This window comes from Melanaphis sacchari, unplaced genomic scaffold (genome assembly GCF_002803265.2).
Source record: "Melanaphis sacchari strain LSU unplaced genomic scaffold, SCAv2.0 Contig67_pilon_pilon, whole genome shotgun sequence".
Taxonomy (NCBI): domain Eukaryota; kingdom Metazoa; phylum Arthropoda; class Insecta; order Hemiptera; family Aphididae; genus Melanaphis; species Melanaphis sacchari.
The window spans coordinates 2,455-21,698 of NW_020271484.1; the positions used below are offsets into that span (position 1 = coordinate 2,455).

At 28.3% G+C, this 19,244-nt stretch overlaps 3 protein-coding genes across 3 annotated transcripts; 2 read left to right on the forward strand and 1 right to left on the reverse strand.

Moving 5' to 3' along the window:
* Positions 1-11,011: 11,011 nt before the first annotated feature.
* On the reverse strand, positions 11,012-12,540 carry LOC112600728. The gene is made up of 2 exons (XM_025348031.1): positions 12,163-12,540; positions 11,012-11,242 (listed from the first exon to the last, which is right to left on the reverse strand). The coding sequence occupies exons 1-2, from the start codon at positions 12,538-12,540 to the stop codon at positions 11,018-11,020; spliced, it is 603 nt and encodes a 200-aa protein (XP_025203816.1). The 3' UTR covers positions 11,012-11,017.
* Positions 12,541-13,904: 1,364 nt separating this feature from the next.
* On the forward strand, positions 13,905-16,791 carry LOC112600729. Its single transcript, XM_025348032.1, has 4 exons — positions 13,905-13,913; positions 13,974-14,021; positions 14,267-14,540; positions 16,604-16,791. The coding sequence occupies exons 1-4, from the start codon at positions 13,905-13,907 to the stop codon at positions 16,789-16,791; spliced, it is 519 nt and encodes a 172-aa protein (XP_025203817.1).
* A 1,042-nt stretch (positions 16,792-17,833) lies between these two features.
* LOC112600730 (CENP-B homolog protein 2-like) lies at positions 17,834-18,475 on the forward strand. Its single transcript, XM_025348034.1, has one exon. It carries the CDS (start codon positions 17,834-17,836, stop codon positions 18,473-18,475), a length of 642 nt encoding a protein of 213 aa, XP_025203819.1.
* The last annotated feature ends 769 nt before the right edge of the window (positions 18,476-19,244 follow it).

Consider the following 19,244-nt stretch of genomic DNA (forward strand, 5'->3'; position numbering starts at 1 on the left):
CCCTAACTCTTCTTAAAACTGTCTTAAGTGGTGTCCACTTACAACAAATTTTAATAAAATGCGCTACATCGATCCGTACGAAACAACGGGGAACCCAATGAGAAGTAGAAGTAATTTCTTGTGTAAGCAGGTCAGAATACACTCTTACATGGTCATTTAGAGACGAATACTGGGTAAAACTTTGAACAATGGCTGAAAGCAAAGCCAAAGAATTGTCGCAGATTGTTTCTTTTGGTTTTTTTATATCACAACTTATCCATTTTAAAAGCCAATTAGAAATTGCTATGTTTGTGTGTCGTTCACTAAGCATGTTTGTAACAGTAACATTTTTTTTTCCTTATCATACACCAGTGCTTCGTATAAATATATAGAATTGGTTTTTTCTAAACCGAATCTATGAAAAGTTTTAACTATTGAACTTGTGGCGTCAATTACTAACTTCGGATAATCAGTAATACTACAATAACTTCTATACAAATTAATTTGCTCTGAAGAATGATAATGAACAAAAAAAGGGTCACATCCTATGTCTTGAATAATATGTCTGAATTCATTCTCTGTTTTCATCAAATTTAAGGAGATCAGTGAATCTTTATTCTTGCGTTCATTTATCAGTTTTTTCGATTTAAGTGTACTTAAACAATTTCCGGTAGGAATAATAGCCGGTTCGAAACCTCCTAAAATTAAATTAAACGTGTTAATTTCGAAATATTTTATACATACTTCTAAATTAGAATTTTAAATAATCACTATAGTTACAAATACTAATTTTAAAAATTGCACATCTGTGGTCCACTCTTAAACCAGCCATGTATTTGAATGCAATTTAATTAACAAATTTTAATAATTTATAATCAGCAATAAGTTAAAGTTGACAGGACAATACATATTATAATTTGCAGTGATTCGTATTTAAAATCTACACGATGTGTCGATGTATGTATATCTGGGGCTTGGGTCAAAAAGGGCCAATGTCACTTTTAATCACTTTTGGCAAATCAAGAATAAAACATATTTTTTTAAAAAAAAATTTTTATTAATTTTATTGTTCATTGTACAAGTAATTGGTTTTATGATGGATATAAGTATCATTAACCCTAAATTTTAGTATATGATATGAATTTTTTATTTAAGTATTGAAGGATTTCTATTTACATTGGCCCTTTAAAATGATAATATTAAAAAAAAAAAACCACTTTAGCCCTTATAGAAAAACATTATAATTAACTCGATGTGCAATAAATTACCATTTTTATAATTTATAAGCATTTTATATATTTATATATGACAACATAATTATATTTGTTAGAATTGAAATCTTGTATCTTATAAAATATGATAACAGAAAAATTAAAATGATACTTTTAAAAATTCATAAAAAACAAAATAATCTAAATTAGGTTCATGACTGATGAGCACTGACTTGCTCTTAATAAATAAGTTAATTACTTTTGACTTAGATACATTGATCAAATAGTAATGTTAATATTGTACAACTACAGTACAATTTATAAAATATGATAATTATAACAAATTATAACAACAAAATTAAAATTATACTTTTAACGATTAAAAAAAAACAAAATATTCTAAATTAAATGTATGACTGATGAGTACTGACTTGCTATAAACTAATGCATTATGCAACTACAATTTAATATAATTTATAAAATATGATGATTACAACAAATTATAACAACAAAATTAAAATTATACTTTTAACAATAAAATTCATTAAACAAAAAAAATATAAAATAGGTATTTAATAAATTGGTAAATTATAACTTGTTCTTAATAAGAATCCAACTAAACTTATTTTATGTCACTCAGTGTCTCCTTCACTGCTAGAACTAAAATTGTGTCCAATATTTTGTATTAAGTTGTTGTAAAATGGACGACTACCTTCATTTATATATGGTAACAGTGACTGTAAGTCTTTTAACTTTTCGTTACTTAATGGAAGTGGTTTTGAGCTTAAAGGTTGTAATATATTATTATTTAATAGTTCAGTGGATCTTCTGGTTTTTTTTGTCAGATCTAACAATTTAAATTGATCAATTTCATTATTATCACTAGAAAATGTATGTTTGTATTGAACTTTACCAAAGTTTTCAGGCACATACTTCATCCATCGTATTTTGTTCCATCCTACAGCTTCTCCGTTAGTATTGACTTTTTTATGAATAAACAATTTAGTAAGTAATTCTTTGAAGTTAAAAAAATTTTGTTGCTGCATTTGAATAACATTTATTGGAGGATTTCTTTGTACTGAACTAATCAACAAAGCCCAATCTCTAGGTAATTCAATGTCAATCATAGTCCTTTTTTTCTGTTTTTCTATGGCCGCATGAATGGTGTCAGCTTCCATATGTGTGTGTCCCGAAATTAAAAATTTATGATGTATTATCAAGTTTCTTCCTTTTTCTTTTAAAGTAGCAACTATGTATAAAAACATTGTGGTCATATAAATGTTTCTATTTTGTCCTGGACAACAATCACTATAAAATATTATTTCTTTGATATCATTGAATTGATCTGTTTTGTCATAAATGTATTTATAAATACAGGATGCAATTTCCTGACCACCACGAGAAGCTTGGGTTTCATTCCATAAATAACAGTATGATACATTTTTGTTTCCATATGTTTCATATACAGTCAAATTAAATGTCCATAATTGACGTTTGTAAAATGAAAGGCCACTTGATAATGATGGTGTAGCCAAACATTTTTGCAAATCAAATGAAACTGTGACTATTTCTTTGTTAATTTTACTTACAGCTTTATCATTTTTTTTTTCCTGGTAGGCCATATCTGCCATTTTTAAATGTTCATCTTTTTCTTTTATTGCGTCTTGTACTTCCTCATTAACAGCCGAACACTTGATTATAGTATCTAATTTGTCACATAATTGACAAGTGTCATTGCTAGGTTTTTTAAACGCCAAATTGAAATCCTCCACAAATATTTTTCTATACATGAATTCACTAAGCATGTTATAGTTATTTTCTATGCAATGTGTCTTATAAAGTTGGTACATTTTACTTATTGATAGATCAGGATTCAAAAAATATTTTCTAGAAGTATGATTTCTTGAATAGTGACTATTATTAACAGGAAACATTTTGATATGATTTCTTATGATGTCTTTATCTTCATCAGGAGCTTTTATATGGTTCAAATGATGTCCTCTACCATCGGATAAACATACACCAGAACCAGTAGAAGATTTTTTTGCTACAGTAACCCTTATTTTTTTTAGGCTAACATTTAATGTATTCATGAACATTATCTGACATACTTCAATTTTTTCATTATTTTTGGTCAAGAAATATTTTTTTGAAAATTGCCTTCTGCTGGGAATATTATTTATTTTAATACGTTCAGTTTTTTTACTTATCTCTTCTACTGAACTTGATATAAATTGGTTTTGGCCATCTAATGTCAGTGAGTAGTAATTTTCAAATATGATTAATCTTTGAGCATAATTTATTTTATCAAAACATTTTCGTTTACATGAACATGGTAGTTTCATTATCTTAGCAGGAATCACTTTACCTTTCATAGTTGTATATTCTTTACCTTGGATCTTCAATTTTTTCCTGATATTTTTAACCCAACACTCCGGATTTCTTTTGCGTTTTCTGCTTTTAACTTCAACTTTTTTTCTACCTCCACCTTTTAAATTTGGAATATTAGATTGTACAACAGAATTAGGCCCATAAGTTACTTCAACTTCCTCAATTCTATTATTGTTATCTCCATACTGTATTGAGGTGTCAGATATATTCATCAATACATCTTGAGGATTTATTTCTGCTAAATCTAAAGAATATTTTTATACAAAATTAATTGTTTATAAAGTTACTCAACTCAGCTACATTTTGTTACCATTGCTATTGATTCGACTATCATCATGACTTTCTTCATTAGAAGAATTTTCACTATCAAATTTTGTGCTAATAGGCCTATATTCATCACTTGAATCATCGTATTCAATAGAAATACTATCACTATCCGAATCATTTAATGGTCCTGGACTTGAAACTACATTAAACATTATAAATAGGTAGGTAAATAAAATAGTATAATTTTCTATAATATTATACACTAAGTAAATTCATAGTTTTTAAAATAATAATATACCTTTAACAGTTTTGCACATTGCTACAAGCCGTTTTGATCTGCTATTCATTGTACTGTATTTAATAATTACATTTTATACTATAAATTAACAATACCTTCCTACTATAAAACATTTAATTAGTTAAATTGTTAAATGTTATTTTATGATAATTGATAATAAATAATATTTAGCGGCAAACTAGGTATTATAATATTGCAACGTAATCTTATAATGATTATAATTTTTATCACTTTTAAAATACAGTAGGGCCAATTACAAAATACAATTTTTTTTTTTAAATTATAAAAGGGCCAATGTTCACATTAGCCCTATAGATTTTGAAGTTTTGTTATATCAATAACGGCTGAAGTCTGATTGGACCTTTTTGATTTTGCAATAGTAATTTTTCTAACAACATTGGTCTTCTCAAATCTCATAATAATGATTATTGAGATACGCCCTTTTACCACTAGAAAAAGCTTATAAAATTGTATATGATAGGCCATATAACTCATTTTCACAAAAAAGTGACATTGGCCCTTTTTGACCCAAGCCCCAGATATTATATACATTGTAAAACATCAAATTATTTTACACATTATTATTAGTCACTAAGGTTCAAATTACAATAATTGACTGATATCTACAGACTCATTCGAGATGGTAGGATAATTTTTGTAAGTAGTTATTTTAATTTTGATAACTATCTGTGTTATCTAGTTGATTTTTTTACGATATTTTAATTTTTAAGTGAATTATGTTAGTTCCAAAATTTCATCCAGCCGAAACAGTCAATTCAAGGGATAGCAGTCCACGGAACAACAGCACAAGCCAGTAGATCTTGTTCAAAAGGTGCAGTCCATGGAGAATGCAATTTCCAACAAGGATCAAGAGGATCCGAGGGCGCATTTTTTCAACGAATTTTTGACAATGAGCAACAATTTGTAAGTCATTTATATTAAAATTTATTATGTCAAATCTGTCATGGTTTAAGAGTAACATTTAGTAAATGTATACGATAAGTAAAGCAACTACTGTTAAAAAGACAGTTATAGAGGAACCTAACGCAGGCTCTATGTTAACCGAGACAATAAATACGGACAATAACGATACGCGTAATTTAATTGATTTAAATCGAACATTTAGGGATAATACGTTAGAAAATTCTAATACAATGGTGAATCAATTAGACATTGTAACAGCTTTAAGATTTCTTCCCGAGTTAGCAGGAGGTAGTGAAACAGATTTAACGTCTTTTATTTCTAGGTGCGAATTTGTTTTTTCTAAAATACCCGATACTATGCAAACAAACATTTTGGAAGCGGTACTAACCGTACTGAAGAGCAAAGCTTTTGACGCGATTAGATACCGGGACATTAAAACATGGGAGGAGCTGAAAAGTCACCTCAGGACTATATTTAATAAATCGCATTCGTTAAGTCACTTACGTTCACAGTTAAATAATATGAAGTTATGTCCGGGGAAGTCGATAAAGGGGTTCGCGCAACGCGTAGAAAAAGCGTATCATGAATTAACACAAGCAATGACAAGGGGCAAAAATCTGGCGGAAGCCAAAATTCACGCGCAATCCGTACACGAACACGCATTAAGTGTTTTTATAAGTGCCGTCCCAAGTTCTATCAAGTTAATATTACTAGCGCGTTATATAGACATTTTTGAAGAGGCCGTTCTAATAGCAATAGAATACGAGGTACTTCTATTTAAAACTCCAATAAATAAATATAATGAAAATAAGAGTAATTTTCATAATAATAGACGTAATAATTATAAAGGGAATTATGAAAAACCTGGTGAACAGGTTAATACTAATAAAAATGCGATTAAATGTCATCGATGCGACCGCATGAGTCATTACGCTAATGAGTGTAGAACGTCGGAACAAAATATTATAAAAAAAACCCGAAATTAAACGAGAATATACGGGTCAGGTAAAATTTTGCAAATATTATAAGTTAAAAAACCACGACATCAGTGAATGTCGTAGATTAAAAGTACAACACACGGGTAGCTGTCAGGAAGCTCGGAAAATTCGGGTGAAACTTCGCATACAATCGGAGAAATAAAAAATAACTTAAGAATAATAACATCGATTAACGCGGAACATATTGTATATAGGTCCGCGGAATTTACACTTAGCGAAGGTAAATTTTTAATAAATAGTGGTGTGGGCATGAACATAATAAAATTATCGGTTTTAAATGAACATTTAGTCGTAAATGAACTAGAAAAACGACACATAAAAGGTATATGTGCAGCTACTATTCTTACTATAGGTACCGTGTGCGTAGAAGTATTTATAAAAGACAAACATTTTAATATAAAATCTGAAATTTTACACGATAATTTTCCTATACCAGAAGCAGGTTTACTAGGTATTTCGTTTTAAGAAATAATAAAGCAATAGTGTTGGGAAATATCTAGATAAATTTATCTAGATAAAAGTTATTTATCTTTTATTTTATCTAGATAAATTTCAACTCTGTATATTTATCTTCATCTAGATAAAATTCTAGTTAAGCCCCCCATACACGGTCAGTCTTGAATGACAATCAACGCGATTGACAGTCAAGACTGATCCTGTATTTGCATGATTGAACATGATTGACAATCGATTTTCGTGACTGATGAAATTCAAACATGTTTGAATTTTGACCGTCAGTCACGTTGATTGTCAATCAAGACTGACCGTGTATGTCTATGAATGTAAAATATATCAGTCATCGAGTCGAATTCGAAAGTGTAGACGAGTCGTTTCTGTTTTGTATATTTCCCATCCTCGTAGTTTATAAAATAAAAATAACAATAAAATGGCTAATAAAATAAATAATGAAGATTTTTGGCGTGATTTTATACTTTTATACCGCAGTTTACCGGCTACTTGGAAGATAAAAAGTGACATGTACAAAGACAGAATTTTAAAACAAGAATGTTACATCAAATTAACAGAAAAACTAAAGGAAATTGATCCATCCGCTGATATTAATACTACTAAAAAAAAATTAACACTTTGAGATCTAATTATCGTCGTGAATTAAAGAAAGTGATAGCTAGTAAAAAATCAGGTGCAGGTACCGATGATATCTACTTGCCGTCAGTTTGGTATTTTGAAGAATTGGAATTTTTACGGGACAACGAGATTCAAATTAGTGGAACATCGACGATGGATGAAGACAGTGAAGAAACATTTTTGAATACGACAACGGCGACGCAGCAATCGCAAGACATAACATTGGAAAATACCGTACGTAATAATATAATATTTTATTTTTGGATATTAATTCCATAACTATATATTTATTAACAGGTTGAGCGCCATGTGGGGTCGTTAGACCCAACGAAACAATTGTTATTACATCGTACACTAATTTATATATGCTTGCTTAAAATTGTTTCAACAATACTAAAAAAATGAAGACTAATACACATTTTTATCAGATTACAACTTATTTTTTATTTTAAATGTAATTAATGTCAAATAAAAAAGTACAAGAAGGATCAATAAGCCCTACGTGGCGCTATAGACAAGTGTTGGGTCAATACACCCTACAAAATACATTTTTCTATATGTATATTATATATTTTTTAAATAATTAATGATACATTTTTAAATAGTTTTTAAATATAATAATAATTATGTATAAAATATTTTAAGAAAAAAAATTACAATATATTCTTATGTTTATTTATGAAACAATCCTTACACATCTGCAACTTGCACCCATTACATTTCGTGTAAACTTTTCTTGTTTTGTTTTGCGCTTCCTTTCTCCCTAAATTTTCTGATATCCGAGCATAGCATACTTTGCACATTCTTTTTGATTTTGTCGTAATTAATAAATGTTTTAAACCTGGTGAAATTGGTTGTGGTACACTTGGTTTGATTAGAAGTTGCTTAATTATGTCTTCTTTAAACATGTTAACTTGTATTGTTTTCCCAGTGACTGATTTGAACAGAGATAATGCATTTATCATAGAAGTTGATAAAAGTATGTCAAAGGCGACTTTTCTATACCACTTCACCGTTTTTTTTAAAGGCGTACTATATGATGACATTTGATCGGATCGATCAATATACGACTTCCCTGTATTATAATCTTCGACTGACAACGGTTTTTTTATCATTCGATTTCTTTTTTGTATTTCAATAAATTCGTCAGTATGTTTAGTAGAGATAATTAAAATATCACGTTTATCACGCCATTTCAAGACAACAATATTGTTGCTGCTTTGTTGCGCAATAAATTCACCTTTTTTTAATTTTTTACTAATAACTTCAGGAGGGTTATTTTTCCGGTTAGCCCTTAATGTACCAACTAAATGAGTATTTTTTTCATTTAAGTTTTCAGCCAATTTGACACTTGAATACCAATTATCTGTATATAATATACGTCCAAAATTAAGATATGGGTCTAATAATTTCATTACGATTTTATAAGATACATCTGTTTCACGAACTTCTCCTTTTCCAGCGTATACATTATACTGTAATGTATAATAATCTTTAGAACAAAGTTTGAATATTTTTATCCCATATCTATGTTTTTTATTCTTTAAATATTGGCGAAAAATAAGCCTTCCTATAAAAGGAACAACACTTTCATCTATGCAGACTTTTTCTTCTGGGATATACCACTTATTGAAATTGTGAACCAACAAATCTATTAGCATTTGAATTTTGTTTAGTCTACCATTCTGAGTATTTTCATTATTCCCACAGTGAAAAAATCCTAAAATTAATTCGAACCTGTTGCGACTCATAACTTCAGGTACTCTTGTAGAATAAAGAAAATCTTTTCGCCAATAATGTCTCAAAGAGGGCATTTTCACCAACCCCATCCACAAAATAAGTCCTAAAAAATTCCGCATTTCAGTACGATCGACATCAGACCACTTTCGTAAACGAGAAAATTGAGAAAGTATTTTCGCATTCAGTGTTTGGTGGGCATAACGATTAGTTTCTACAACCAAAAAATCTAATACCTCTTCATCAAAAAACAAGTGATAAAACTCCATGGGGGAACAGTCTGCCATTGTTTCGATCACATCAGAATTAATTCCTACTTCCAAATTTTCAGGATTATAAGCAATAGTATTTAAGTTACCAGTAACTGGACCCCAGGTAAGTCTAAGGTTAATTTCAGGTAAATCTTCATAACACTGTTCAGTTGACTGGTCATCGGTTTCTTCTAACTCATTTATATCATTAGGTTCGAAATCAGGGTCAGCATCAGTATCATCATAAATCTAAATAATTTAATACGAATATTAAATTAAAAGTTTTTACTTGCAAAACAAAACGATAGGTATAAAATGTTAATATTTATATTACCTCATCGCTAGTGTCTGATCCAAAATTATCTTCATCGCTGTTATTTAACCAATTAATAATATTTTCATCCATTTTTTTATAACAAGAGAAACACGTGAATGGCTGACTATTAAATATTACTATGGATTACTACAGACTACTAAATATGAAACATAACATCAGACTATATTTAATATACGAGTTTAAATCGATAACATAACTAGTACGATTGAAATAAATCGATAACATGTGAAAGAAAAGTAAACTATGAAAATAATGTAATAGGAAATTCCTGTGATAATCTATAAATATAAATTTAATTATTTCTCGTAAACGATTCAATATAATATCAAACCATTACAACACTTTGTTCTATAGGCCATGTAGGATAATAATCACATAGAAATATGTAGAAAATAAAGGTTCGTGAGGCCCTACGTGGCGTTAAAAACATGTATTAACTGTAGGGTTTAAAAATCCTACGTGGCCTTAAAGACATATTATACCGTAGGGTCGACCAACCCCACATGGCGTAATATATAAAAGAACTTTTTACATCTTGGCGCTCAACCTGTTAATATATATTTAACGGTCGATCGCGGACAATTACAAAGTCGATCATGTTAAAATTTATAGGGACACGTCTACGAATTGTTATCGAATTGTCGATAAGTTTTATATGTTTAATTTTAATGCCTAGATCAACAATATAATATGTTACTTAAACTTATCTAATTAGGTTTAGAAATTATTATTTATTATTATCTATATTATTTCGTTATTGAATTCGTAATTCAATAATTAACATACCAATCGTGAAAACTCAAAAATTAATTATGTTAGGAAAAATACATTAAACAACAAATTGTGAAAAATACAAGTGAAATTACTAAAGAGTGTTGTATATTTTTCATATTTTTGATTACAAAAACTTTTATAGTTAAAAATAATAATAATAATTACAAATTAAGTTCATAAATTAATATTATTTTCGAATAAATTGTCTTGCCAATGGACTGCTCCGGCGTTATTGAAATATGAACAAAAATTGTCTCGTACTTCTTTGGTTGTTGAGCTTGAATTTCTTCCTTGATAAGGTTGTATCTGAACTAATTGGCTATTACTTTTCCAACTTCCCGGTTCCACTTCTCCCGTTGAAATATTTTCAATATCCAAAGTTTCCTCCAAAAATATTTCCATTTTATGTTTTCGTAAAAAGTTGTGTAAATGGGTAAATGGCAGCAGGCACGAACGATTATAGTGGTTTTTTCTGGACATAAATTAATTGTTTTCAAAAGTATACGAAATCGTGATGCTAAAATACCAAATGTATTCTCAATTATTCTACGAGCCCTCGACAATCTATAGTTAAATATACGTTTCTCTTTACTTAAATTTCTTTGCGGATAGGGTTTCATAAGATTATTTGAAAGTGGAAAAGCACCATCCGCTACAAATACGTATGGGAATTTTTCATTTATTCCTGGTAAGTAATCCGGTTCCGGAATATTTAATTTTTTTTCAAGAAAATTCTTATAAAATATGCCTGCGTCTGAAACTCGTCAGTTTGCACCAATATCCACCATAATAAATTCATAGTTACTATTTGCAATGGCCATCAAAACTATGCTGAACGTATGTTTGTAATTAAAAATATATGAGCCAGATTCTTGAGGTTTTATTATTTCTATATGTTTGCCATCGATCGCCCCCAAACAATGATGAAAATTCCATTTTGACCCGAAGTCTTCAGAAATTATTTTCCATTCCTCTTCTGAAGCAGGTATCTAATAAAATATAATACAATAATTAGTAATGGATTGCAGTTTTATGTTTATTTATAGGTTATAAAAACTCCGACTCCAGACCAACCACCCAAAAAAAAAAAGGAAAATTCTGAAGAAAAAAGAAAAAATGATTTGCTAGAATTAGCATGCGAGCGCCTACAACGAACTTCATCTGATGCCGACATTTTAGCAAAGAGTTGGGCAATTGAGTTACAAAAACTTGATACAGAACAACAACTGTTTGCTCAAAAGGCTATATCCGATATCCTTTTTGAAGGTCGCTTAAAAACGCTCCATCGTAATTCTGTGAAAATCAATCATTCATGTGTGTGTTTGCGTTCTTCAACTCCATCAACGTTTGTTTCAACTACGCCTGTTTATATGTCTGAAGGTACCAATTCTTCACTATCCAACCATACACAACAAACATGGGAGATTCCAATTGCATCAAACCCAACAACGTACAGTAATTTGGCTGAATTTTTTTCCGACACTCAATATTCAAATTAAGATGTAAAGATTAACAAAATAACTTAAAATGTAATAACTGCTATCAAAAGAGTAAAAATGTATTATTCTTGTAATACTATTTAAATAAATAAATAAAAAATCCGGTATACTCAAAACCTTGTAAAATGTTTAATTCTTTATGCCTTTAAAATTTGATTGCACCAACATATTCACAACATCATATACTAGATGTGTAGAAAGTTTCATATAAATAGGCTGCACCAATTATTTTATACAAGTGTAATTTGTTGTAAAAATAGGAAATTTCGGAAAAACGCAAACTTTAAACGCTTGTAAAAAAAAAATATGAATAACGATTTTTGATATTTTTTCATCATCGGTGTAATACTTATGAGTATTATTGTATTAAATGTTTAGCTCTAATTATCCAAAGGTTAAAATTTACTTACCTTTATATTATCTTTTAGTGCAGTTGTTATAGCTTCACATGTTTCAATTATAATTTTTCCAATCGTTTGTGGAGCGATTGCGGTCATGAATTTAAGCTCTTCGAAATTAGCGCCGGTCACCAGATACCGTAGCGTACACGATAAACGTTGGGCCGATGAAATTGGTTCTGTCATACCAGTATCCTGTTTCTCTATCATTGGTGTAACCATCTTTAATAAATTTGAAAATGTTAAGTGGTCCATGTGAAGATAGTTTTTATAATCAGATGGAGAAGATAACATTAGTTCGTTGAGAAGATTATGATGGGTGAATGTGTTCTTTTTTTTGAACCATTCCTTCATCCAAAATCTTTTTTTCCTATTCTTCGTCTTATTCATCCATTGTGCACTTAAATATTTTGTATTGAAATTTGAAACGAATTTAAATTTTAAATTTTAATTTAAACGAACAACTACTGTATGATACTAAACACACGATACACCATACTTTCAATACCTTGCAAAACAAAATGAGTGAATGACTGTAGATTGTCATTCTTGATTGATTGTGTATGGAAGTTATCAGTCGTCAGTCAATGATTCGTCTTAACTGTCAATCACGTTGATTGTCATTCAAGACTGGCCATGTATGGGGGGCTTTATCTAGATAACATAATATCTAGATAATTTATATTAATGGACTTAAAAAATTTGAATAAATCTGAAAATTAAAAATATTTATATTTACGTTATTTTCTGTATACCGTTAACTTATTACACAGAAAACAAACGTTTGGTAAAATATATTATACCATGTATTTCAATATTGAATGTTAATTTATAAGTCTGGCATCGTAAATAACGAAAAGACCTAAAAATAGAAAATAAAGAATAATATGTAATGTTACCTATGTTGTAACTATATTATACTAAGAGCAACTAATAATAGCAAAAGCGATAACATCTATCCTTACTACCCGCCAATCAGCATCCTAGACGATGGTGGATGGTCTTCATTAGCCGTTTCATAGAACTGTGTATAAAGTATAAACAAATAATTATTATTATTTCTTATTGTGTTGAACCGACAAAAATAAATCAACATTCATGGATTGTGTAACATAATAATATACTATTATTTATACATATATATATTTATTGTTTAATGATAGCAATTTTATACTTTTATATAAATGTATAAATAAAATATTATTAATAATTTATATTAATCCCACTATTCGTAAGTCGCTGCTGGACGTTCTCAGTTATCAGATGTCCTCAGTTCCTCTGTCCTCACTGTTCACAATACTCAGTAATTCTTGGTTGATGAAATTTTAGTGCAACTGTAATATAGTTTATACTTTTACGATTTTATTATTTTTTTATTTCGTTTGTTTTAATAATTATGAAACGGTTTGTGCAAGTTTTAAATGTCCCATCTAAAATTAAAAAATAGATGATTCAAGGTGTATTCAAACAATTGAAACAATTGAATCTACTGATCATCTGATAAATACTTCAAAATTGAAGTATTTATTTAATGAATTTTATAAAATAATATCCTTAGAAGGAAATAAATTATCTGCATCATGTCAAAATTGTAAATGGGAGTATTAATTCAAGTGGCAATTTCCTTAGCCATTACAAGGTATGTATATGATCTATTTAATTTTAAAAACCTAATTATAACTAATAATTATAAATAAAATTTACTTACGATATTAATATTTTATTAACTATTTTAGTATAAGCATGCTTCAATAATGTCAAAAGTTGAGGAATCTACAAAAAATAATCTTATGGATAAAGATAAATAATACACCAATACCAAGCAAACTAAATTATTTGATATACATCCAAAGGAAATTTCAAAGCAAAAGGTAATTATAATATAATATTAATAATAAAAAGAGTTCTATTAGATAAGTAGGCAACTATATTAACCATTTCAGTCCATATTTTTGGAAAATAGTTATAAGGTATATTATTATTCATATGTACCTATTACAGATTATAAAAAATTATATTAATGTTGTTTAACTTTAGCTTTAACTAAATTTAATAATAATAGTCTTTACATTTTTTTGAATTAATTTGATTTGAATTGTACAATTTGTATTAACAGATAAATGAATTGGTTTTTGAGTATATTGTAAGTGAGATGCGTCCACTTGTAACCTGTGAAAAACCAAGTTTTCGTAAATTAATTCTGGGACTCACTCAATCAAATGATGAAACAATTTTGCCAAATAGAAAGCAAATATCAAAACAGCTAACAACAAATTACAATGCATATGTATTAATGCTAACTAATGTGATTGAAAAACAAAATTATATCTGCACAACAGCTGATATTTGGAGTGGGAATAACAAAAGTTACATGGGTATGTATGATATTTGTATTAGTTTTGCAATATGCAGTCAAACCTTTATTTAACAAACTTGAAGTTTCCTTCAAAAAAATATGTTATTTATAAATTTTCTCATGTAAATAAATTGATTATCTCTAACTTGAAAATACATTTTTTTTAAATTAATGTTAATAATAATAAAAATAGGAATAATGTTGTATAATAATTAATAACATTTATTAAAATTACTAAAATTATCAAAATTATATTAGTTTGTTAAATAGATTTATAGAAACATTTCATGGATCCATAAAATTGGTTATTGAAATATAAAAATAATCAATTAGTTAGTTTCGTTAAATAAAGTTTCTACTCTCATTTGATTAGTATATACTTAATGTCTACCTAATATATTATTAATTTATTAAGTCCACTATATTTTTTAAAATAATTATGATTTATGATGAGTAATTTTTCATGAAATTTTCTGATATCTATCAAATTTTAATAATGATATTTTAAACTACAATTTAAATCAGGTCAGATTCAGATTTATTTGATGGATGGGGCAAATATCAATCATATATTTTAAAAAAATAAAATATAGGTGTTTGTTTGTGTATTAAAAAATAACTTATACAGTTATTTTAAATACAACATTGTAATCAATTAATAAATACCAAACAGTAAAGTTATAACAAATACTGATATCAAATATTAAAATAAATAAAAAACATACTTAATCTTAAGTTGATTATAACCTATGGAGTGGGTGCTTGTTTCCTTCGCCCAAAACTGTTCCACTACGACTTAAACCTATTTAGTGAGAAATGAAAAGCTGTAATTAATGTTTTTATTTTTATTTTTAGGAATGACTTGTCATTTTATTGATTCTGAGTCATATCTGCGTAAATTATATGTCTTAGGCTGCAAACGAATCAAAGGAAGTCACAATTACCTAAATATCGCTGAAGTCATGACAGAAATTACACAAAATTACAGAATCCATTATTCTAAAATTACACATATAGTGACAGATAACGCTAGAAACTTTGACAAGTCTTTTAGAACATTTTCAATTGGCTCATCATTTCAGTCAACTTCAGAAATTGGTGACTTAAATGAAAATAATTCAGGTTCTGATAATTCAGATTTAGAAATAGATAGTATAGAAATAATGGATGTAGATAAACTTTTTATTAATTTAGAGAAAGAGCAACATTATTTGCAGAATACAGATGATTCTTTTTGTTTACCAAATCATTTAAAATGTTGTGCACATACATTAAATTTAATTTCAACCGTAGACATTGCTAAAATCACAGATACTAACTATTTATGTGTTTTTGAATCAACTTTTAAAAAATTGTATAGTTTTTGGAATTTAATCAGCAGAAGCACCGTTGCTTCAGACAAAGTACTCGAAATTTGTGGTTGTAAATTTCCGGTACCTGTAATAACGCGCTGGAATTCATTGTATGATGCATCACTAAAAATCTTAAAATACAAATCAAAAATAATTAATTTATTTGATGATTTACATTTAACCAAACTAAAATTAAATGAATGGGTATTTTTAGAAGAATATATCAAAACCATGGAACCCTTAGCTATATCATTGGACAAATTACAGGGTGAAAATAGAAGTTTTTTAGGCTATGTAGCACCAACTATTCTTGTGCTAAGGAGATTATTAATAGCATCTACTAATCTGAAATATTGTAAGCCATTAAGTCTTATAATTATAAAATCCATAGAAACTAGATTTAGTTATTTATTCAATTTGAGTAGTCCAGAAAGTAAAATATTCATTATTTCTTCCATAAGCCATTCCAAATTTAAACTCAGTTGGGTACCAGTAAGATTTATGAATATTTATAAAACCTTATTTTTAAACGAGTGCAGTGTGGTGGCTGCAACTTCCGAAAATTTTATGAACTCAGTTATTGAAAATGAAGAAATAGATTCTGATACTAGTGATAATGAATTTTATAGCAATATCTGTTCAACTTCAACAAATAACACTAGTATTAATAACACGGATTCAGAAACAAAAACATCAAATTATGCCAATTTACAAGGAATTTCTTTCTTAAGCTCAAATAAAAAAGACATAGATATTTTAAACCAATACCCTATTATTAAAGAAGTATTCCTCAAATATAACACTACAATTCCCTCCTCGGCACCAGTTGAGAGGTTATTTAGTAAGGTAATACAAGTTTTAATACCTAGGCGTAATAGGTTAAATTATAAAACGTTTGATATGATTTTATGCTGTAGATCAAATATAGTTTGAACTAGGTATATTATTTTAAAAGCATTTATTGTTTTTCTTTTCAAATGTTAATTTTTTTATATTATTATTATTTATTTATCAAGTCAGAGAATGACTTTTATAATATATTATGAAGTTTATATAAAAAATAAACTACATTAAAACCTCTTTATAACGGACCCTCTGTTAGACGTAATCCTCCTTATAACGGAAAATGTCAATAGTCCCGGTTCAAATAATATATAAAATTGAACTCTTTAAAAGACGGAACCTCTACAAAACGGAAAATAGAATTATTTAAAGATAAACTACATACACTTACATAAGTATAAACTATATGTATGTATATAATATATATGTTTGGTAACTAGATAATCTAAACTTTATCTGTCATTATCTGAAATATCATTCGACGGTATCGTTTCACGATTGTCATACTATTGTTTATTATTAAAGATTAGATATGTACGTATGTACATACCTTTAATGTATGAACTGCCCAGTTGTCTTTTTTCTGTTGAATTGTTCATATCGTTTAGTAAACGTGCAGTGCTCACCGTCTGTTTTATCGTTGTGATTTGGTTTGTTTTCGTACTGTTTTTAGTTTTTACTCGCTAATATACCACGTACAGCTCTGACTTTGTCAGATAAAGTTAAACTAATCGAGTTGAAGGAGACACAAAAACTAAGTACGAAGGAACTTGTTACTAGATTTAAATGTGGAAAACTCAAGTTTACGACGCGATAAAAAATAAAGAAAAGATTATGGATGAATGGGTAAATAGCAAAAACTTGGGAAAGAGTAAAAGAGTGAAAACTCCCTCATTTGAACAAATTGATCAAAAGTTGTATGAGTGGTTTGTCAGCGTTTAGTCAAAAAATTTGCCAATTTCCGGTCCAATTATACAAACAGAAGCTATGAAATTGGCTGAAAAAATGAATGTCAAAGATTTCAAGGCTTCGAACGGTTGGCTAGAAACCACGGTGTTTTAAGAACATAGACATTTCTTCGTTACCTGTCATATGGAAATTTAATAAAAAAGCCTGGATGACAACAGAGATAATGGAGCAGTGGTTACGTTATTTTAACGCAGATATGCGATCTCAGAATAGAAACGTCCTAATATTCTTAGATAATGCTGAATGTCACCCAAAGATCAAACTATCTAATACGAAAATACTTATGTTGCCCCCAAATACCACATCGATCACCCAACCAATGGATCAAGGAGTGATTTACACGTTCAAGTCTTACTATCGTAAGTTTTTGCTACAATCGTTATTATGCAAGATGGATAATTGTTCTTCAGCTCATCAGATCGCTAAATCAATAAGTGTTTTGGATGCAGTCAATTGGATAGCATTGGCTTGCGATAATGTAAAAGCTGAATGTGTACAAAATTGTTTTCATAAAGCCGGGTTTCTTTCAAATGAAGGAACCAATACCAATGGTATAGATTTACCAGAAAATGATTTGAACGATATTAATGAGGAATGCGTTATAGCCAATGTCGATGTAGAAGATTTTATTACATTTGACAGTAAATTAGAGACGCACCAAACTCACGATTCGGCGATTTTTTTAAAAGAAGAAGAAAAAGAAGTACTTAATAAGAAAGAACTTACAACAAAAGCCCGAGAATGTGCTGAATGTGCTGCTCTTAAACACAAAAAGCAATCAAATATTAAAAACTATTTTTTTTAATTATAAAAAAGGTACAAACATTACTTTCATTTTTTTTTAGTATTATACACAAAACAAATTTAAATATTATGTCATATATGTATAATAATCTTATTGTATAAGTTAACGTTTTACGAGGTATTTACCTAAAATATAATTTTTTTAATACATACGTACACATACATAAATTCTTGAAACATTTTTTTTTACCTCTCTAAGACGGAAAACTCTTTATAACGGAAAAATTGTTGGTCCCAAGCGATTCCGTTATAGAGAGGTTTTACTGTATTTTATTTTGTTTATTTTCAAAATGTTTTAAATAAGTTGAAACAAAAATATATACATTTAATATTTTTTTTTTCAAATATTAGCTTTTTTGTATTATTATTCATTATTCATTAAGTCAGATAATGATATATGTTCTTATGAAATTTATTTAAAAAATAAACTATTTTATTTTATGTTTATTTTTAAAGTATTTTTATAATTAGGTATGTATATTTTTTAATTAATACCTGTCACTAAATATTTGCAAAATTAAACATGAAATTATCTGATATTTATCTAGATAAAAATGTATTAATTTGTATCTTTATCTAGATAAATTTTAGTATAACTATCTTTATCTTTATCTAGATAAATTATTAGTTATCTATTCCCAACACTGTAAAGCAATAACAGACTGTGATAAGGGGGTTTTAATTATTGCCGACCAGTTGTAGAAAACAAAGTAGAATCTATTATAATACTGACACGTAGTAACTGCGTGTTACAGGTCAAAGTCGATGTA

Coding starts and splice junctions, on each gene's coding strand:
- LOC112600728 (XM_025348031.1), bottom strand. CDS start 12,540: ATGAATAAGACGAAGAATAGGAAAAAAAGATTTTGGATGAAGGAATGG. Junction 11,243..12,162: donor CACTAAAAGATAATATAAAG/GTAAGTAAATTT, acceptor ATATTTTATTAG/ATACCTGCTTCAGAAGAGGA.
- LOC112600730 (XM_025348034.1), top strand. CDS start 17,834: ATGGAGCAGTGGTTACGTTATTTTAACGCAGATATGCGATCTCAGAAT.
- LOC112600729 (XM_025348032.1), top strand. Junction 14,022..14,266: donor AGGAAATTTCAAAGCAAAAG/GTAATTATAATA, acceptor TTGTATTAACAG/ATAAATGAATTGGTTTTTGA. Junction 14,541..16,603: donor CATGGGTATGTATGATATTT/GTATTAGTTTTG, acceptor CAAATAAAAAAG/ACATAGATATTTTAAACCAA.